Source organism: Chenopodium album, chromosome 15, assembly GCF_948465745.1.
Source record: "Chenopodium album chromosome 15, dcCheAlbu1.1, whole genome shotgun sequence".
NCBI lineage: Eukaryota > Viridiplantae > Streptophyta > Magnoliopsida > Caryophyllales > Amaranthaceae > Chenopodium > Chenopodium album.
This window is the reverse complement of record NC_137848.1, coordinates 40,224,832-40,247,297: the sequence shown is the minus strand read 5'-3', so window position 1 is coordinate 40,247,297 and position 22,466 is coordinate 40,224,832. Positions and strand designations below refer to the sequence as shown.

The following is a 22,466-nucleotide window of genomic DNA, read 5'->3' as shown; positions in this document are numbered from 1 at the left end:
CATACCAAGAACGAAGAGCAATCAATTATCATACCAATCAATCCACAAAGTTTTACTAAGGTATGGCACACTTAGTAGAAGCTTCACACCAGTCCACACTCATATATACTACCCATCAACTGGACAACAACCAAGCTATTACTCTTTCAATTCAGCCACAACAACATATTCTAGTGCATTCAAAGCAGAAACATTTCAATAACACTTGAGCAGGCAAAGCCAGATCAATCGAAACTCTAAACAAGAAGACTAATTATCATCTTCAAATTCATGAATACTTTGGTGCCTAGTAGAGTTCGTGAAACGTATAAGTTAAGCTAGGCTTTGCCTAGTATGAGCCTTAAGTTGTGCATTGGCAAGCGTATCCCATCAAACTATCAAAGAGATGCAAGTAATCTAGAGTACTCGTAGTGGAAGTACATTAGTATATCTGTATACCCAAAAAATATAGCATTACCTCATTAAGCAGCTAATAAAAATTTCAACCATAGGAAAGCTAATAGATGGTAGAGAAGTAGCAGTAAAGCGACTGTATGAAAAGAGCTTCAGAAGGGTGGAACAGTTCATGAATGAAATTCAGATACTCACGTGTCTGAGACACCAAAACCTTGTAACTCTTTATGGATGCACTTCCCAGCACTGCACGGAGTTACTGCTTGTATATGAGTATGTGGAAAATGGGACTATGGCAGATCATCTGTTTGCTGAAAAGGCAAAACCCGGATCACTCACATGGCCCATTCGCCTCAGAATTGCCATTGAAACAGCCAGTGCACTTTCATACCTTCATGCTTCTGATATCATACACCGTTGATGTCAAAACTAGCAACATTCTCCTTGACAGCTAGCAGCTTCAAAGTTAGGTTGGCTGATTTCGGACTTTCTAGACTCTTTCCTACTGATGTAACTCATGTCTCAGCAGCACCACAAGGAACTCCTGGGTACGTAGACCCGGAGTATCACCAATGTTATCAGCTAACTGATAGAAGTGATGTTTACAGCTTCGGGATTGTTCGCATTGAGCTTATTTCTTCTTTGCCTGCAATTGACTTGGAGAGGAATAGAAGTGAGATCAACTTGTCTAACTATGCGATGAACAGGATTCAAAGATGTGCTTTTGATAAGTTGGTAGACCCGCAACTAGGCTTTGCCTCAGACTTCAAGGTTAAGAGGATGACTACTTTGGTGGCAGAGCTCGCATTCCAGTGCTTACAATATGACAAGGAATTCAGACCATTTATGGATGAGGTATTGGGTTCACTAAATAGGATAGAGAGTTCTGATTGTGATGCTTTGCAGGCAGAAGAGATGGCTAATGATCCTAGGGAAGTGGTGAAAAAATCAAGTAGTTGTCCACCACCTTCATATGTAGATGATGATCATGCACAGTTGTTAAATACTCGTCAGCTGCATCCCCCTTCTCCAATTTCTGCAATGGATAAATGGGACAGTAGATCCACTACACAAAGCAAAGACAACTAAGTTGATGTTTTATGCATATTAATTTTCAGAAAAACACATTGTTAAGCAATACAAATGATAAAGAGGAACCTTTTGGCACCTCAAGTTCTAGGTAGTGTAAAAGTAAAACCATGAATCGTGTTTTTACTCATACAATGGTTCATATCTGACTACGTACTATGCACATATCTGGAATTTTTGATGTAAGAAATGTATAGAGGAGATTAATCCATATTCTGCACTTCAGCAGTACTACTTCAAATCGCAGTGAACTGTGATTAGAGCACTCAAACTGCGATTAGAGCACTCACTGTTATTTGGAGAATGCTTCTTGAGAATTGTGCAACACCTTGCAATATCTTAAACTGATGTATCACAAATTTATTATTATGATTTCTCTGTTTTTTTTTTTGTTTGTTTTTTTTTTTTTTTTTCACTTCTTAGAAAGTTGTCTAAGCAGTACAGTATGTAACATTAGAAATTATAACAGTTTAGATTAGTTGCAAGTTCAATACCATATGCTGCAGATGACTCTACTATGTAGATGACTGAAAGCAGTGTTTTCAGACTGCAAGTGGTTCAGGAGTCGGGACACAATAGCCTCACACCAGCGGCTTACAGATAAAAACGATTTTTTGTCAGTTTGGGTAGTGTTACTGCAGATGCTAACTTGCAGTTCACTAGTAGAGCCATGGAAATTGGCCTCACATATATATGATTTAAGTTACCACAGGTATATGAAAACGAAAAGGCGATATAGAAATAGAGATTATAGAACTCATAGATCAGCTGAAAGAAGGTAAATTGCAACAGCATTTGATTATTAATCAGGTGACCAAGATAAGTTACGGCCACCATTGAATCATTTATGGGAAGGCTATAATGTTTCTAGAATACAGTGATTCCTATAAGCTCATGTTGATCAGGAGCAGAATAATTATGCTTTACCTTACAAAATGGGGGCAAGAAAATTTATATATAGAATATACATGAAGATTAGTTAATCTCTAATAAAAATATTAATTAGAAAGAAGAATTAGCCACATTACTGCATGTGTATGTGTTCAGACTGCATTTTCCTTGAGAGGTATATCATGATCATGAAATGAAGGAGAATCTGACTTCTCGTTTTGTTGATTCGATTCAATTAGCATCAACACAACTTCCCTCATAGATGGCCGGTCGAAAGGAGACATGTTAGTGCAGAGTAAAGCAAGTTTCATGACAGTTAACATATGATCAACAATTGCTTGGTCTTGTAGATTTAATCGATCATCAAGTATCCCAGGCGTTAATGAATTAGATCGGATATAACTTTTGGCCCAATTAACTAGGTCGCCTCCCTGTTCTATTGGCTGTACAGGGGTTCTTCCAGTTAGCAATTCCAAAAGAACTACTCCGTAGCTGTAGATGTCGCACTTCTCTGTAACCTTCATGGTGTATGCATACTCTGCAAGGACATAAAAAACCATATTGAGAAAAATAATTCTGCTATACTTGCATTTTTCCCAATAGAAGCCATAGCTCAGTAGAATTAGATCAAAATGTAATCCTCATTGACTGGCGATGCAATTACCGGCCTTAGACATTCATGTTATTCAGTATATCTGTCATAAATATGCTTCTAACCTTACCATACAAAGTAAATACTCCTGTCACAAGCATATGTAATACATAGTACCGTATTTTGTCCGAGGGCTAAGTTAACATACCCTGTGTAACAAGTTTTTGCTCTCTACTTAAACTTAGGATCTAGACCCAGCAACCTGATTTTTTATCTCATAGAAGAGCCTACATTATTTTTTTAATATGATTTTTCAGAAATTTATAAGGAGTAATTTTGATTCTAATCAAATCTTAGCTTTATATCCACCACGTCTAAACAGTTGATTAATTCAAGTTCAATAGAATGAAATCATCAAGATGTAACTATTTTCAGTCAAATTAAGAGGCTCAGTAAATCGTATATTGAGCCAATAGATGAGTTAAGTTTAACATATCCTAAGGAACTGTGTAGAAAATTACCAGTTCTGCATTTCTGCATGTCCAACTACAGCTGGAAAACAAATCAATAAACAAAGAACAAGGGTTGTTCTTTAAAAATTAAATGACACATCAAAGCAACATTATAATTTCATCCGATTAACAAATTTCTTGCATAAGTGTTCATGTTATTTCACATTGAAAGGCATTCCATAATATATGATAGACACTCATCACAACTTACGCAATCCTTAACAGCAAGTCAAGACCATTTTCATCACTAATGAACATATATGAACATATTATAAGCAAATCGTTTTCCAAAAGAAGAAGATAATATCCTAGAATGAATCACCGAAAATTTGTGGATGGGGTACCGACAAAGTTGTTATGGCTACCGTTCTATACATTTGCTAAAGGTTAATAGCATTTGCCAGATGATGAAATAACAAGTAAACAAATGAGCATTGAAAATGGAAAAAGGAAAGAAAAGAGAAAAAACTTATAATTCGAATATGTTCAAGTCACATAAAAATCTTACCAGGGGCAATATATCCGTATGATCCAGCAACTGCAGAAACTGATTTTGATTGTGGCATGTCAACAACCTTTGCCAAGCCAAAATCACCAACATGTGCTTCAAACTTATCATCTAGTAGGATATTGTTGGATTTGATATCACGGTGAATAATCCTCGGTTTGCAGTCATGGTGTAAATACGCTAGACCTTGAGCAGAACCAAGTGCAATTGAGAACCGAGTAGGCCAATCCAAGCTACATGAAGACCCATGAAGAACCTCGCCTAGGCTGCCCCTTGACATGTACTCATACAGCAGCAGATTTGAACCCTGGTTATAGCAAAACCCATAAAGCTTCACTATATTTCGATGTCTAATCTTTCCAAGAGTCAATATCTCTGCTCGGAAGCTGTTCTCAATGTTGTTCCCCTCCCTATTAGAAGCTAGTCTCTTGACAGCAATTGTCAATCCTGTATGCATTACTGCCTTATAAACCGTGCCACAAGCACCCTTTCCAATAACATAGCTCTCATGAAAATTGCTAGTTGCCACAATGAGATCATGGAAAGTGAAGCCTTCCTTTGGAGGAAAGTAAATATCTGAGACTGAAGAATCATCACCATTCTCTTCCACAGAAGCTACAGTTTCAACAGGCCGGCGCATGTAAAACAATATAACTACAATAAGAATGAGTGAAATGCCACCTACAGTAACTGCAATTATAGTAACGGTTTTTCCCTGGGAAGATTCAGCATTTTTTTGGGGCAAAAACGGATGAAATGCTGATGTATCGTTGCAGGCTGAAGCAAGAGGCTGGCCACAAAGATCCTTATTTCCAAGAAAGCTGCTTGATTCCATGGTCTGGAACAATGGTATTGACGGTATTGGCCCTGTTAAGTCATTATACGAGAAGTTTACACCCAACAAGCTAGAAAGATCTCCAAATGTGCTTGGAATTTCACCAGTCAGGTGGTTGTTATTCAGGTAAAGATATTCCAGGAGAATAAGATTTCCAAGTTCTGACGGGATTGTCCCAGACAGATTATTATAGCTAAGATTCATAGCAATCTGCAAGCTTGAAAGAGATCCCAGAGACGATGGTATCTGACCAGACAATGAGTTTCCACCCATCTGCAGCTCAGTTAAGCGAGTAAGATTGCCCAGTACAGCAGGAATATTTCCAGAAAACTTATTTTCTGAAAGCATGAGAAGTTCCAGCTGCAAAAGGGTCCCCAGTTCATCTGGCAGATTACCTTCAAAGCTGTTAAAGCTAAGGTCAAGCCGCTGAAGCTTCTTGCAGTTAATGATATCAATCGGGATACTCCCTGTAAGAAAATTGGATGAGATGTTAAAAGTCACCAGCTGAGACAAATTACCAATCTCTTTCGGCAACCACAAGACAAAATTATTGTTTGCAAGATCCAGTCGCTGCAATTTATTACAATTTCCAACTTCAGGGGGAATAGGACCACTAAACTTGTTCTGTCCAAGCTCAATGGCAGAGAGGTTCTTCAATTGGCACAATTCTGAAGGAAAGCTCCCTGTCAGCTTATTTTGAACCAAACGAAGCTGTACCAAGGATGGGCAATTTAAAACCCCCATTGGAATGTTCCCATAAAGCTTATTCGACTCAAGATTCAACAATATCAAATTAGAATGACGACATAGAAATGGCGGAATCCTCCCTGTCAACATATTTGCTGAAAAATCAACAACCCAGAGTGGGCTGTATATCCCAAGCCCTCGAGGGATGGTACCAGTAAGCTCGTTGTCGAAGAGCTGAAGTTGAATCATCCGATTTAAGTACTGAAAGCCGATTGGAATAGGACCAGTGAGATGATTGATTGAAAGATCCAGCTTTGTCAAGTTCTTCAAGGAAGTCAACTCATTTGGTATAAAACCAGTAAGCTGGTTCTGGAAAAGATACATAAGTGTCAGATTCTTTATGTTGCCAAAATCAGCTGGAATCTCCCCTGTCAATAAATTCTCAGAAAAATCGATTTCAGATGCTAAAGATAGATTCCCTATTTCCCTTGGAATTGTTCCATTGAGCTGATTCCTATAGAGGTATAATCTTTTAAGAAACTTGAGATTCCCAATTTCTGCAGGGATTTCCCCAACAAGATTGTTCTGGTATAAAGCAAGTGTTTCAAGATTAGTACAATTCCCAATCTCTTTCGGAATATTACCCGAAAGTTGATTACCCCAAAGAATCACTTCAGTCAGCTTAGTAAGCATCCCAATCTCCTTAGGTATATTCCCAACAAGCTGATTCTGTGCCAATCCAAGATATTCCAAATTTTCACATCTGCCAATCTCAGCAGGCAAGGTTCCACTGATCGACGTTTGCCCAGCACGAAACTTTTGCAACTGTTTCAGATTCCCAAGCGACCGAGGCAATGGACCACTAATCCTATTAGTGTATGCCACAAATTCAACCAACGACGAAAGGTTTCCAAACGCATCAGGAATGGGACCAGACAACAGATTATTGCACAGATTCAGGTATTGCAAAGAAGACAAACTACCCAATGAAGCAGGGATTGAACCTTCAAACTGATTATTGTTCAAAGAGACGGACTGTAACAACGAGCAATTCCCTAGCTCATGTGGTATACTCCCACCCAATGAATTGAAAGAAACATCAAGATAAGTGAGGTGGGTTAAACAGCCAATACTCGGTCCCAACAAACCCGAAAGATTCATCATTGTAAGATCAAGAGACACTACAACAGGCTGGTAAGTACTGTTGGAACAGGTCACACCTATCCATTTACAAGGTGTTTGATCACTATGATTCCAATTACTCAGATTATTGTATTTATCATTAAGTCCATTTCTCAGTTCTAACAGACAAAAACCCTCAGAATTTAACCCTTCACACAAGAAAATTACATGGGCAATAACAATGAGAAATCCCCAAACCCAAAATTTATGTGATTCAAAAAACATTGGCATTCTAAAAACCCTTTATTCATACAAAAATTGCTAACATAACCCTTTTCCCTCCTTCAATTCTAACAACCTAATAGTAATCAATATCACAAGTTAAAGAACAATGATGGGTGCAACATAATCCGAAAAAATTGAAAACCCGAAAACAAGATACAAGAAAGGATCAAGAGAAGGCTACAAGCATACCTCTAAGGCCATTATTTGTAAAGAAGAAGTAGGAGAGGCAAGAAAACCACCATGAATGAGAGCTGATATAAGGAGGAAAAATACAACCACAATTGCAACCCATTTAGCATCAACACATAAATTCAACTTTTCCCAAGATTTGTGGGAATCATATAATTGATGAAATAAAGGCAATATTAGAGCTGAAAAAGAGAAAAAGAATTGAAAAATAATATGGGGTTTTTCTTCTTTTCCCAAGGTGAAGATATAGTAACCTTTTAAGAAGCAAAAAAGACACTCAAAATGCAATGAATGAAGGGATTTTATTGTGTGATCCCACCAAATAAAAATAAAATAAGATGAAATGAAATCTGGGTCAAAATGAAAAATAATGGTGAAAAATCTTTAGGAAAATCGAAGAGGATGGATGAAAGGTCTTAGATGAAGCTTTAATGGCCGACAAAGCATGCTTTCACCTTCCTTGGCTTCTGTATCAGCAGCTTCTTCTCTTCATCTTTTTTAGTGCTGATTGATGAGGAGATAGCTGAGAAAGCTAGAAAGGTTATACTAACTTTTTGGGAAGTAAAATACAAGTAGCTTTTTAGAGTAGATTCTTTTTTAATTAAAGGAAATACCCCCATTACTTTATGAGATTAAGCTAATAATGCTATTTATCTAACTTAGGCCCTGTTCTCATCAAATTAGTTTTAGTTCAGCTTAGTTCAGTTCAGTTCAATTCAGTTCAACTCACCTCTAATAAATTCAGTTCAGTTCAGTTCAACTCACCTCTAATAAATTCAGTTCAGTTCAGTTCAACTCCTAATTTCCTTCTCTCATAAAATATTCAGTTCAGTTCAGTTCAGCTCTAATAAGTTCAGTTCAGTTCAACTCATTTCATTCAATGAGAACAGGCCCTTAGAGTAGTACCCGGCGGCCCAGAGTATTAGCTCAGGACTTGAAATTGAATCCGTTTACATTATGATTATCCGTCGCTAAGATTAGCAATATTTAGGGGTTGTTTGGTTGCACTCAAAAAATGGAGGAATTGAAAATTCTCATAAATTTGAAAATATAAGGCTTGTTTGGTAGGCCTTAAAAAGTGAAAATGTGGGAAGTGTAAAATCATGGGAATTTCTAATTCCCACAAAACATGGGAATTTAATTACCAAGCCCCCTCTTAGTAATTCAAAATTCCCATAATTTGTAAATATCCAAACCGCCAAACAAGTTTAGTAAATTCCTAGAAAATTTTACGTGGAATTTTAATTCCCATGAAATACAAATACCTATAGAAAATTAATTCCTTTGTCAACCAAACAAGGTGGAATCTAGGAATAGAGAAATTAGAATCTGACTAGCTGACACAACATGAACACAAATTATTTTGCCATATGATGCAATTATTTTTTATTCTACATTTTCAATACTACTCCGTATTTAAAAAAAAATAAAAAACATAAGAGTACTAAATAGATGAGATTTTATTATATCGATCAACAAAAATCGTAATTTTAACGATTATTTTGAAATCTAGACAAGCGAATATAATAATAATATTTTATAGATTTTCTTATATTGTTTAGACAATGATTATTTAACATAAATAATTTGTAAATTAAAAAACTATGCTAAAAGGAAATACAACAAATAATAAAGAATGAAGTTTGTATGTACAACCTTTTTCCTTTTTATGAATTTGATTAGATTGTGCACTGTTCACTATTGCATGATCATTAACTAGTGTAATTACTTATTTGTAGTAAGGATGACTTTTGAGTGGCTATAATATAATTGTAGCCATTGTATTTCATTGTATTAAATTTAATCACAACCAGTCACTTATGTTAATTAATACAAACCGTTGATATAGATTACATTTTATTTTAAAAAAAAAAAAGTACACGTTATTTTGATAGTTTCTTTTGTATACTGAATAGGCTTTGGCTTTGCCCTCGTTCTTATCTGAGTTATTCCAATCCATCCCAAATTCCAAGATCAATGAAGGCTATGATCCTTCTTTTTCCCAATCTTTACCGGTGAAGCCATTATGTATTAGAATCAATCAATTTGTGGAACACTAACTTCATCTTCTTCCATGCATTATAGTCACCATTGCAGATGGAGAAAAAAAAAAAAAAAAAAAAAAAAAAAAAAAAAAAAAACCAACTCGACAAACAAGAAAAACTGACAGAAAGTGGCCTATTATTTTTAATTTTTTTTGGTCATGTTTTTTTAAAAAAATTAAATATCAACGGTTTATATTAGTCAATAAAAATGAATGGTTGTGATTTGGTTTAATACAATAGCCACAATTTTATTGTGGCCATTTGAAAACTATCCTTTGTAGTAAAGATTATCAAAACTTGATATTTTTAAATCACTTATCTACGCAAATTAAATATAATTACACATAACTACGGGCCTGTTCACATTTGCTGAACTGAGCTGAACTGCACTGAACTAAACTGATTGGAGCTGAACTGAACAAACTGAACTGAACTGAGCTGAAATGAATATTTTATGAGAGAGGGAAATTAGAAGCTGAAGTGAACTGAATTGAATTGAACTGATTGGAGCTGAACTAAACTGATTGGAGCTGAACTGAACTGAACTGAACTGAAATTAAGTAAATATGAATAGGCCCTACGTGTTTTCTTATATTTAAAGAATAATTTTAAAAATTTCCTTAAAATATTAATAAAATAAGAACATCAGAAGGAATTGAAGGGCGTAATATTTTTAAAGCAAATACTTTACGGCTAGGTTTAGCAAAACATGTTATTATTATTCTATTAATGAAGATCCGTTTGTTTACAGGATTAGGACACGTCTGCATTTATCTAATTATAATACAAAGTATTTTATAAAAGTGGGATTCTTTAAAGACCAGCTTACATGTCCGATAGAAGAACCTAAACTCCCATTATAATACCACTCCTAACTTTTTACAAGTATAATTAAATAGTTAATGTTATTTAATTCTCTACAAATCAGATCATATCATTTAATAAATGCACAAAATCAATGGGCCTGCCCTGCTATAATTTATCTTCAATTATTAATTGAATTGAGAGTTGTAAGTGTTGGACAATGTTCAATTTACGTTTCGTCATGCATTTTGTAATAAGTTCATGTCATTGATGTCGTATACTCTCCTTTGTTTTTTGATGGCAACATTCGATTTATAGGTGATTTGATTTTGGCACATTTATTGCGAAAGCACATGATTAGGACTTTTTTCTTTTAAGACACCTAATAAACAAAATCCTATCTACTATAAAAAGATAATGATCTTAGTGAGTTTGCACAAAATAGTTTAAAAAGAAAATATAGTTTGCGGCTTGATTTTCTTCTTTGTAGATATGGCGGGATTTTGATAGAAATAATTTGGAAATTAAGCTATTTAACATCTTCCATAAGTAGCTAGATTTTTACGGACATTGGAAAGCATCATACAAAATATAAATGATGTAAATTATCATTCATAATGTGAAAATAGGTAATATCATGAGCAAGCTAAGGGATAAGTGAAGCTGGATTATTTCGGAGGGTAATATGATAGAGCCATATTTGCTACCCAAATGATCTCTAATTACAACTCCATCAAAATTAATTAATTTACCATCAAAATTAATTTCAATGATACCAAAGGGAGTAGGGGACCAACACACACGAATAATCTTGCTAGTAGAAAGAGAAATAGCTTTAGGAAGTTGGGGGGGGGGGGGGGGGGATGGATCAAGTGAATTGTTAGAGTTGGTGAGTGCGTAGTGGAAGAAAATTAAAGATGTTGAGATGATAACACAAGTCAAACTTATGATTGGACTAATGTCTTGATAAGTTGTGTAATTTGATAAGTCAAGTTGCAGGGCTATTCGAGACAAAGGAACTGGAGCTTAGAGAAACTGAAGATTAGTTGCAGTGTTCCTTTGAAGGAACATAAGCTTCGGAGTAGAAGCATGAGAATGAAGACTCGGAGCAGAGAATTCCTAAGAGAAATTATAAAGTCTAAAGTATTCTATATTTTAGGTTTTATGTACGTGAAACTAATTTGAAGTTGGATGCTTAGTAGAATGTGATTAAAATTTGTTTTAGATAGAACTTAAAGATTGCTAAATTATAGGGAAGTTTGTTTTGAAAATATCTTTTTCTGATTTATTATTCATATTAATATCTTTTATTTTCAGAAAAAAATATCTTTCAAAAGCTTGTTCAATTAATTCCCTAAACTTGTGCTACCGGTGATTGATTAAGTCCTCCACTCAACGAGGAAACTGCTTCTAAGTGGTTCAACGTGCCCTGAGTTTTAGGACATGTTTGAAGCACTGGAAGTAGTGGAGAATGGTGGTGTTGATATGCAGCAATAGTGGCGTAAGTGGAGGAAGTTATGGCATTTTAATCAAGCTAAGTTTTTCTATAAATACCTAAGTTGTTTTCTAAGAAAAACTCACCCTTGCTCAATCATATTTTCTATCTTCTTTGTTTTCAAAAAGAGCCAAGAGTCGCATTCTATTTTAGTTGATAACTTTCTTATTTTCTTTCATTAGAGTATTTCTTTCAAGAGTTGTAATTGGGGATTGGGAGATTGAGTGAACTATAGAGAAGTCAGTCGAGAAAGAGTGAGAAGAGAAGAGCAGTAGGTTGAGGAACTTGCTGCTGGCAACTCCAAGTTCATTGAGGAACTTGGAGATTGAGTTTTTAGCTTATAATAGGTGGATTTCCCTATTCTAGTAAAGAATATTTCCTAAAATCCCAAGTGGTTGTGATTTTTCTTCTTGTTAGGGCCAAGAAGTTTTCCACTCTAAAATCTCTTTGTGTGACTTTGAGTTCCTTTAGCTTAGTTTTTATAATTCCGCAAAAAGTTGGCTAATTCCTTCCATACTACAATTCACCCCCCTCTTGTAGTATTCTTCTAAAGTAACAATTGGTATCAGAGCCTAATTCTCTCGAAATCAGGACCCTGAAGAGGAGAATCTTGGCATAAGATGAATACTCACGAAAAGCTCGAAGAAGGATACTCTATTCAACGACCTCCTATGTTTGATGGGAATTTCTACACATACTGGAAGAACGGGATGGAGATCTTCATCAAAGCAGACAACTATCAAGTCTGGAGAGTCATCGAAGTAGGAGATTTCGAAGTAACTAAAACCAATGCCGAAAATAAGGTAGTTCCTAAACCAATGTCTGAATATGAGAAGGAAGATTTTGACAAAATGGAAATTAATGCCTTAGATGTTAAGTTAATTCATTGCAGACTTGGACCACATGAACACTTATGGGGTGCAAGAATGCTAAAGAAATCTGGGATATTTCAAGTTACCCACGAAGGAACCAATGAAGTGAAGCATTCAAATATTGACTTGCTTACGTAAAAATATGAACGCTTCGAGATGCAACCCAAAGAATCTATCTACGAAATGCTTACTAGATTCACTAACATTATTAATGAGCTAGTATCTCTTGGTAGAAAAATTCCTACTGATGAACAGGTGAAAAAACTGCTTAGGAGCCTGCCTCAAGATGAACATTGGAGAGCTAAGGTGACTGCCTTTCATGAAACAAAATACTTCACAAAGTTTAATATAGAACAACTTGCTGGTTCCCTCGTGACTCATGAACTTCATTTGGGAACTAGCAGCAGTGCAGAAAATAAGAACAAACGGCTGGCACTAAAGGCTGACCAAGAGGATTCTAAAGTGGAGGAAGAAGAAGCTGCAATGCTGGTCAAAAGATTCAAGAGGATGTTCAATTGGAACAATCAAAACTCAAGGAACTTCCAGAAGAAAACTTCCAACACCAAACATGACTATGGTTGTCACAAGTGCGGATCAACTGATCACTTCAAGATTGTCCTCAATAAGACACAGAGAAAGGAAAAGGCAAGGCTAAGGAACAAGGGAAAGAAAATTACAGAATTCCCTTTTCTAAGAATGATGTCAAGAAAGCAATGATAGCTGCCTAGAGAGACTCTGAAAGTGAAGAAGATGAGGATCAACCTGAAGAGAAAACTGCAAACTTATGCTTGATGGTTAACTCAGATGACATACGAGTCTATCTCAAGGAACTAGAAAAGGAGGTATGTGATGTTAAATTAAATCCTGCTCAGCTTAGAACTTTGTCTAAGGATGTGTTGATTTTCATTAATTGAAATGGAAGAAAATTTGAATAATGAATACATGCAAAAGGATGAATGTCAAAATGTTCTAAAAATCTGGAAAGATCATAGTGCTTGGCTTGAAACAGAACGAAATGATATACAGACCAAATTTGGTGAAAGATATGACAAACATCTTTTAATGAGTGAAATGCTTAAAAGAGTTAAAAAGGAAAATGTCATGTTAAATGTGGAGCTTTCCCAATACAAACTTATCAATACTGATATTAGTTCTAGCGGTTCCTCTAACGATGCTATGCAAAAATTTAATGCTAATTTTGAAAAACTCAAGTTAGATCTTGATAATTCAAAAAATCATAAGGATCGCCTTAAAAAGGAACTGCAAGGTAGAAAAAATAAAAGTATTGATCCTATGGCTACTCCTAAATGGATCAAGGATGCTCAAGTCAAGAGAACTGAAGGACTTGGGTATGAGTCCAAAAAGAAGGAAAAACAAGAAAATATGTAGATTTGCCTAGTAGCAAAGTTTGTACCTTTTGTGGGAAAACTGGACATTTGCAGTTTGAATGTAGAAAGAAAATAGAACATGATAAAAGAAATGTTAGGCAAGAGTGGGTGAAGAAAACTGGTATTGCTTCAACTTCAAAGGAACCCAAGGATCCTGGGGTTCCTGAAACTGACGCTTGAGTTTTCTTGCAGTACCTAATAAGGGGGAACAACCTATGGTACCTCGACAGTGGTTGTTCAAAACATATGACAGGAGACAAATCAAAATTCCTTTCACTAGAGGCCTATCTAGGAGGAATTGTGACTTTTAGAGACAACAAGAAAGGAGAAATCATTGTTAAAAGGAAAAATTGGAAAGTCCACCTCCCATTCAATAGAGAATGTGTTCCTGGTAGAGGTATTAATGCACAATCTTCTCAATATATCACAATTCTGTGATAAAGGAAACTCGGTAAGCTTTACTTCAAATGAATGCCATATCTTCAATAACAAATCAAGAAAGGTTATTCTACAAGGAATGAGAAAAGGAAACACTTACATAGTAGACCTTGACTCAATCCCAAAGAGTAGCCTCAAATGCTTGAGTGTTATTGAAGATGACTCTCTACTCTGGAACAAACGTTTTGGACATGCTAGCTACTCTTTAATTGATAAACTCAGGTGAAAGGACTTGGTAGTAGGACTACCTTCTATCAAGTTCCTAAATGATAAAATCTGTGATGCCTGCGTAAAAGGAAAGCATGTCCGAAGCTCCTTTAGATCTAAAAAGATGGTGAGCACTTCAAAACCATGAGAGTTCAGAGTAGGAGTGGCAAGAAATACGTGTGTGTTGGTCATTATTGATGATTACTCTAGATATACTTGGGTGATGTTTCTAATAAGTAAAGATGAGACATATGATGAATTTGTAGCATTTCCCAAACATGTGCAGAAAACGAGTGGATTCTCTATAATCCATTTAAGATATGACCATGGGATAGAATTCAAAAATTCAAAGTTTAATGAGTTTTGCAGGGAACAAGGCATGAATCACAATTTCTCTGCTCCAAGGACTCCTTAACAGAAAGGGGTAGTTGAAAGGAAGAATCAAACGCTGGAAGACATGGCAAGAACAATGTTGATTGCAAGTTCCCTGCCAAGGAACTTCTTGGCTGAAGCAATCAACACAGCATGCTACATCATTAATGGAACCATCAGAGCAATAACAAACAAGACTCCCTATGAATTGTTCAAAGGGAGGAAAAGAAACACTACCCCAAAAAAGTGAAAAAAGTAACACATGATACACAACAGTTAAATTGGATAGGCGTTCTCTAGAATTAAATAGAACGCTTTTGTAAGAAGACAGCTTTATAAGTTGAATCAAATAGAACACTCCTCATTAAGACCAGTTTTATACATTTTACCTTAATTAAAATATAAATAATTTAATATATGGATTTACATTATAGAACGGTGTTCTATGTTGACAGTTCCACTTGATTTGCAAGTTATTATTTTATTTCAACCACCCCCACTAGTTAAAACCTAATCCTCCTAATTATTCCTTATCTTCTACCGCCTCCTCCTCCTCCATTTTCTTTACAACTTCTCCTCCTCCATGGAAATTTGTTTGTCTTCATCCTCAGATCCTTTATGAATTCTTCCATCTTCAACAAATCTAGAGGTTTCTCTTACTCTATATACTTCCTCTATCCACCCTCCAAATTATTCCATTTCCCCCTTTCATCCAAGTTGCGAAATCAGTTTTGAACTTATTCTCCCAAGCCCGAATTGAAACCAAATGGAAATTCATGAATCTCCTCGCAAGCACATCTAACGCCATAGCCACCACCTCGGGTTATTTAGATTGCATAGTATTACTTCAGCAAGAGTATCTTTAATTCGAGTTTCACGAGAAATGGAGGTAATCGACACTTATTATGAACAACATATAAATTTATTTTATGTTATTCAATTTTGGATCTGAGATTGTATTAGTTCTTGTTTTTATAATTTAAAGGGTAATATTAATTTCATTGTTTTTTTTATTATTATATTCTTCTTCAAATTACGATTTCAAGGATAATGGGGGAATCAATTTTTTTTTTTTAATTGATGAATCTAAGTATGAAATGGATATGAAATTTTGCAGTTATAGTCGAACTATTGTTCTTGCTAAACAAAAATTCAATCACTTATTTTCTTTTAAAGTTACCGAATTTGTTTGCATGTATAGTTAAAGCTTGAAATCTAATACACATTTGTTGGTATAGGTTTGAAGCAAGGAGCTCAGATACAACGTGGATTGATTGTCATATCAACTGGGATAATTTTAGAGATTGGAGTTGGTTTCTAGCACTATAAAATGAAGCTACAAATTGGATTATAATATACGTCATATCAACATGAAGTATATATTTTGTACCTAATTTCATTTTGTGCTGCTATGTTATATTATTAGTTGAATTGAAATATTAATTTATTAGTCAATTTGTAAATTCTCAATTGAAATTATCAAGGTATTAGTTTCCTTACTTTAGATATAATCTGCTTCGGTGTTCTAAACTACAACCATATTTGTTTCAATTACTTGTATTTTATAGAATTTGAAATTAATGCTTTGTGAAACCGTATAGTTTTTGTAAATAATCATTTTAATTTTTTTTTTTTTTTTTGGAAAAAAGGAATGAAAAGAGAACTGGTATTTGAGACAAGCATTCTCTTTTTATTGGTATACGGAACACCTTTCATAAGAAAAGCGTTCCCCTTTTCCTTGTTTTCTAACTACTTGGTACATAGCATTGGAAATGCTTATCTAAGATAAGCATTCTATTTTTGTATTGAATATAGAACGTATCTTGGAGGCATCTTATAAACTTTACAAGGCACCCTAGTTGAAGAACGCCTCTAAAGAGTCCTATATTGCCTATTTAAGGTGTTCCATATTAGCTATTTTGTAGTAGTGAAATATCTCTCACCTCGAATCCTTTGGGTGTAAATGCCTTGTTCACAAAAATGGCAAGAAAAACCTAGGAAAGTTCAATGAGAGAAGTGAAGAGGCTACATTCCTTGGCTATACCTCAAATAGCAAAGCTTATAGAGGTTATAATAAAAACTCATTGTACGTTGAAGAAAGCATTCATATTATCTTTGATGAATCTAACTCATTTATGAATGTACAGGAGTAAGAGGATAATGATTTTGAAATTGGATTGATAAGAAATAGGAACGAAGAAGAAATTCAAAAAGCATACCAGAGAAGAGCAAACAATTTCAGAAGAAAATCAACAAGAGAATGCTAAAGTTCCTCAACATGAAATTCCAAAAGAATAGGTTAATGAGGAACGAACCAGTAGATGAAGAAGAAGGTGAAGGAATCGAGCAAGAAGCTCCTCAAATAGGAGTTCTAGCAAGAGAATTTCAACTTAAGCCATTCAAATATCAAGGATCTCATCCCACTGATCTCATCATCAGTGACATTGGAAGAGAAACTCAGATAAGATCTCAGATGAGGAACTTCTGCACATTCAATGCATTTCTCTCCATTCTAGAACAAAGCTAAAGGACAAGAAAGTCATTGGACTCAAGTGGGTGTTCAGGAACAAGCTAGATGAGTATGGAACGATAGTGAGGAACAAAGCTCGTTTGGTTGTGAAAGGCTACAATCAACAAGAAGGTATTGATTTCAAAGAAACCTTTGCTCTAGTAACTAGATAAGAAGCTATTAGAATACTTATAGCTTTTGCTTCTTTCATGGGTTTCAAACTCTATTAAACGAATGTGAAATGTGCTTTTCTCAATGGTTATTTAATGGAGGATGTGTTTGTAGAACAATCTCCAGGTTTCAAAAATTCAAAATTTCCTAATCATGTTTTCAAGCTTGACAAGGCCCTTTACGATCTTAAGCAAGCCCCAAGAGCCTGGTGTGAAAGGCTCTCTAAGTTCCTTTTGCAAAATGATTTTAAAAGAGGAAAAGTGGACAAAACTTTGTTTTTAAAATCGCAAGGATTTGACCTTTTAGTTATACAAATTTATGTGGATGATATTATTTTTGGTGCAACTAACAATGTCTTGGGCAAGTACTTCACTGAACTCATGAGTGGTGAGTTTGAAATGAGTATGATGAGAGAATTGAATTTCTTCCTTGACTACAAATTAAGCTGACCGAGAAAGGAATCTCAATTCATCAACAGAAGTATATCAAGAAACTGCTGAAAAAGTATAATCTTGATCAAGCTAAAACAAACCATATTCCTATGGAAACAGGCACAAGACTAGATGATGATTCAATAGGAACAAGTGTGGATCAAATGATGTACAGAGGTATGATAGGTTCCCTACTATACCTAACTGCTAGTAGACCTGACATTGCTTTTAGTGTTAGATTATGTGCCAGGTTTCAGTCAAATTCTAAGGAATCTCAACTAACTGCTGTAAAGAGGATTCTAAGACACTTGAAAGGAACGGATGATTTATGTATCTTTTATCCTAGAATTGATTCTTTTGAATTGATAGGTTTTGCAGATACAGATTATGCTGGAGATTTAGTCAGTCAAAAAAGTACATCTAGTATGGTCCAGTTCCTTGAACCATGCTTAGTCTCTTGGGGGTTTAAGAAACAAAACATTGTAGCTCTATCTACGACTGAAGGAAAATATGTTATTGCAGCCGCATGTTGCTCACAAGTGGTTAAAAATCAAACAACAACTTAGAGAATTTGGTATGAAATTTGATTGTATTATCATATTATGTGATAAGCACAAGTGCTATTTGTATCTCTCAAGATCTAGTTCATCATTCTTGTGTTAAGCATATTCATATTAGACATCACTTCCTAAAGGATAATGCCGAGAAGGGCATAATTAAATTAGAATTTTGTGAAACTACTAATCAAATTGCTGATATTTTTACTAAGCCCTTAAACAGAGAAAGACATGAGATGATAAGAATGGACTTGGAATGATTAAGTTGGGTTGAGGAAAAGCCTTGATGTTCCCTCAGGTAAAATCTCTAAACTAATGTACATTTTATCTCACACAAAATGATATGTTTAATTACATAGATGTAGCATGAAAATAAAGCATGTATGTCTCAAAGCTGTACATAAGAGAAATGATAATTCCTGAAGTTCTTGACTGATGGCATGAGCTATGTTGACTTGTTCCGTGTATCAATTTGCATATTCACAAGTTTATCTTTTCAACAAAAATTATCGTTTGATTTATTTTTAATATTCTTATATTTATCTCATCAAACAGGGTTTATCTGGTGAATACATTCAATATTCATCTAATTTTGTTGAAGTGATCCCTTGCATGCAAAATACATTTCACTTTCTAGAGTTATCTTTTTAGTTTTCCAAAGCTTTGAATGCAACAACGCATCATCATTATTCATCTCACCTAACCATTGCCCTGAACCAACACCTCACACTTATCTCTCAATAAAAAGGATGGGTGACTTTGGAAATTTTACTCCCCTCAGATCAATTATTCACCTTCCTTACAAAGAACCTCACTCATACTCTCCCAAGGATATTTCACCAAAAGACCAAACCCTGACAAAAAATCAAGTACCTACCGTAAAAATTCAAGAAATCTCTACGGACACCACTACAGCCACTCTCAAACAACTTCTTCTAGAATACCCTGCTTCATCGAAATCCTCAAAATCAGAACAAATGGCGGAGGAACAGGACATAATCAAAGAAGAAGATGTTGAAGAACTGGGGTTTCGTACAAGAACAAGTCTCCAGCTATGAAGAGGCTTGAGGAAAATGCAAAGCACTTTGTGACTGGTCTGTGCTTGAATCTACCTTGGTGCAAAGCGTGTAAGTTTAACGAATTTCTCGATCTCATTGAATTTCAAAATTGGTCTTATTTGTTGAGTGATTGTTTCAATAAACACTTATATGTTGGTGCTTTGAAGGAATTTCATGTCAATTATAAGTGTGAAAATGGAAAAATTATGAGTAAAGTTATGAATAAGCTAATTGAATTTCATGCTGAGTATTTGGGTGAACTATTTGAAGTTCCTAATACTGGTTATGAGTTGTATTTCAAAGGTTCTGCGCAAAAACCTCTTCCTAACATTAGTATTGACTCAATTTTTGAGCATTACCAAGGGAACCCTAAACTCACCTATGTCAATCACAACAACTTTACCCCTCTCCAAAAATTACTCTCCGAAATTGTTCACAATGATATTGCCCCTCGAACCCAATAAAGAGATTCAGCCAATAAACTTGACTGTATCTTTATGTACTGCCTTGAACGCCAAATTCTCATCAACTTCCCTTCTATAATGATCCAACATCTTGAGCATTGCGTTCCAAGAAATTGGAAAATTAGCTATGGTAACTTTCTCATCACTGTCTTTGAAGACTTTGGTGTTGATCTCTCAAAATATGAACCATTGCCCCTCAAAAATAATGAATTTGTGCAAAGGGTGTTTTTAGAAAACCGAGGCTTGCATGTGGTATATGGCTGTTTGGAAAAGTTACCAGTAATTCTAGAAGGTGAAGAGAAGCCTTCAACTGAGGGGGAATTGGTGGATGACAAGGAGAGTGCTACGGGAAAACAACAGGAGGAGGAAAAGAAAGAGAAAAAGAGAGAGAGGGAGAAGTCAGAAGAGATTGAGGATATGCAGGAGACTGGGCTACAGGAAACAAGGGGAAAAAAGTCAAAGAGCTTGAGGCTGTCCCGCAAGATAAATCCCAAAGAAGTGGAACCTGTTCACATAGACTTGGAAGACCCTGACTTTGACAAAGAAAAAAATCCTACACCAACAGAGTCCTCTTCCAGGACATTCCTGCAGGTACTGGGTTTGCAGAGATCAGTTCACTAGTCAAGCTCAATGAAGCTCTGACCATAGAGCTCAAGGAACTGAAAGATGCAAGGTTTCCACCAACCTTGAATCAAACACAACCAGGGTGGATGCTTTGTAGAAGGCTGTTGCAGGATGTGCTTCTGATGCTAAATCCCTGCTTCTTCAAGTTGCTCAACCCAGGAATGAAGCCGTAAAACAGGTTGTTGAGAAGATTGAAACTAAGTTTGATGAGCTTACCCCTGAAGATGCCTGAACCTGTTCCCTGCCTTTCTAGTCCTTGATGATGATGATGTTTCAGTTTTTGTTTTGCTTATTTTGAACAATTTTCTTTTGGATCTGTAACTAAAACAGGGATTACTTGCTTCTTTTGTTGAACTTGTGGATTTGGTACACTTTTGGCCGATGTTTTACATTAGTTTTGGATGGATGTTTTATTATTATCTTGTGTATGTGCTTGCTATGACTATTTATATGCTCTCTGCCTTATCATTAAAACCATGTTACGGTGCTGTGCTTGAGATAATTTTCTATATACATTGTGTTTTTGATAATGCCAAATGGGAAAAAGTATAGGCAAACTACCTAACACACTTATCATCCATCTCTACTCAAAGTTTTATGTCTCTCTGGTTCTCAGTTAGGTGTAAAAACAAATTCCTTTTATTTTGAATCCTTATTACTCTTACAGTAGTTTATATGTTCTTTTGTTTACTTTTGCTCTAAATTGTTTGCCTTGTTTGTCATCATCAAAAAGGGGGAATATGGTTGCCCTGGATGTTTTGATGATAACACAAGTCAAACTTATGCTTGGACTAATGTCTTGATAAGTGTGTAGTTTGATAAGTCAAGTTGCAGGGCTATTCGAGACAAAGGAACTGGAGCTTAGAGAAACTGAAGATTAGTAGCAGTGTTCCTTTGAAGGAACATAAGCTTCGGAGTAGAAGCAGGAGAATGAAGACTCGGAGCAGAGACTTCTTAAGAGAAATTATAAAGTCTAAAGTATTCTATATTTTAGGTTTTATGTACGTGAAACTAATTTGAAGTTGGATGCTTAGTAGAATGCGATTAAAATTTGTTTTAGATAGAACTTAAAGATTGCTAAATTATAGGGAAGTTTGTTTTGAAAATATCTTTTTCTGATTTGTTATTCATATTAATATCTTTTATTTTCAGAAAAAAATATCTTTCAAAAGCTTGTTCTATTGATTCCCTAAACTTGTGCTACCGGTGATTGATTAAGTCCTCCACTCAACGAGGAAACTGCTTCTAAGTGGTTCAACGTGCACTGAGTTTTAGGACATGTTTAAAGCACTGGAAGTAGTGGAGAATGGTGGCGGTGATATGCAGCAGTAGTGGCGTAAGTGGAGTAAGTTATGACGTTTTAATCAAGCTAAGTTATTCTATAAATACCTAAGTTGTTTTTTGGAAAAACACACCCTTGCTCAATCATATTTTCTATCTTCTTTGTTTTTAAAAAGAGTCAAGAGTCGCATTCTATTTTAGTTGATAACTTTCTTATTTTCTTTCATTAGAGTATTTCTTTCAAGAGTTGTAATTGGGGATTGGGAGATTGAGTGAACTATAGAGAAGTCAGTCGAGAAAGAGTGAGAAGAGAAAGAGAAGAGAAAAGCAGTAGGTTGAGGGACTTGCTGCTGGCAACTCCAAGTTCGTTGAGGAACTTGGAGATAGAGTCTTTAACTTGTAATAGGTTGATTGCCCTATTCTAGTAAAGAATATTTCCTAAAATCTCAAATGGTCGTGGTTTTTCTTCTTGTTAGGGCCAAGCAGTTTTCCACGCTAAAATCTCTTTGTGTGACTTTGATTTCCTTTAGCTTAGTTTTTATAATTCTACAAAAAGTTGGCTAATTCCTTCCATACTACAATCACCCCCTTCTTGTACTACTCTTCTAAAGTAACAGCCGGTCTCGCAGCCAAACCACAAAAGAGTG

At 35.4% G+C, this 22,466-nt stretch overlaps 3 protein-coding genes and 1 pseudogene across 3 annotated transcripts; 3 read left to right on the top strand and 1 right to left on the bottom strand.

Moving 5' to 3' along the window:
- The first annotated feature begins 333 nt into the window (after positions 1-333).
- Positions 334-1,482, top strand: LOC145581159 (LEAF RUST 10 DISEASE-RESISTANCE LOCUS RECEPTOR-LIKE PROTEIN KINASE-like 1.1; annotated as a pseudogene).
- Positions 1,483-2,251: 769 nt separating this feature from the next.
- Positions 2,252-7,639, bottom strand: LOC145583146 (uncharacterized). The gene is made up of 2 exons (XM_081640308.1): positions 3,986-7,639; positions 2,252-2,911 (listed from the first exon to the last, which is right to left on the bottom strand). Exons 1-2 carry the CDS (start codon positions 6,918-6,920, stop codon positions 2,526-2,528), a joined length of 3,321 nt encoding a protein of 1,106 aa, XP_081496434.1. The 5' UTR covers positions 6,921-7,639; the 3' UTR covers positions 2,252-2,525.
- Positions 7,640-15,201: 7,562 nt separating this feature from the next.
- Positions 15,202-20,957, top strand: LOC145582219 (uncharacterized). Its single transcript, XM_081639224.1, has 4 exons — positions 15,202-15,613; positions 15,963-16,099; positions 16,872-18,690; positions 18,948-20,957. Exon 4 carries the CDS (start codon positions 19,948-19,950, stop codon positions 20,533-20,535), a length of 588 nt encoding a protein of 195 aa, XP_081495350.1. The 5' UTR covers positions 15,202-15,613; positions 15,963-16,099; positions 16,872-18,690; positions 18,948-19,947; the 3' UTR covers positions 20,536-20,957.
- LOC145581158 (secreted RxLR effector protein 161-like) lies at positions 17,027-18,401 on the top strand. The gene is made up of 2 exons (XM_081638219.1): positions 17,027-17,162; positions 17,956-18,401. The coding sequence occupies exons 1-2, from the start codon at positions 17,027-17,029 to the stop codon at positions 18,399-18,401; spliced, it is 582 nt and encodes a 193-aa protein (XP_081494345.1).
- Positions 20,958-22,466: the final 1,509 nt, after the last annotated feature.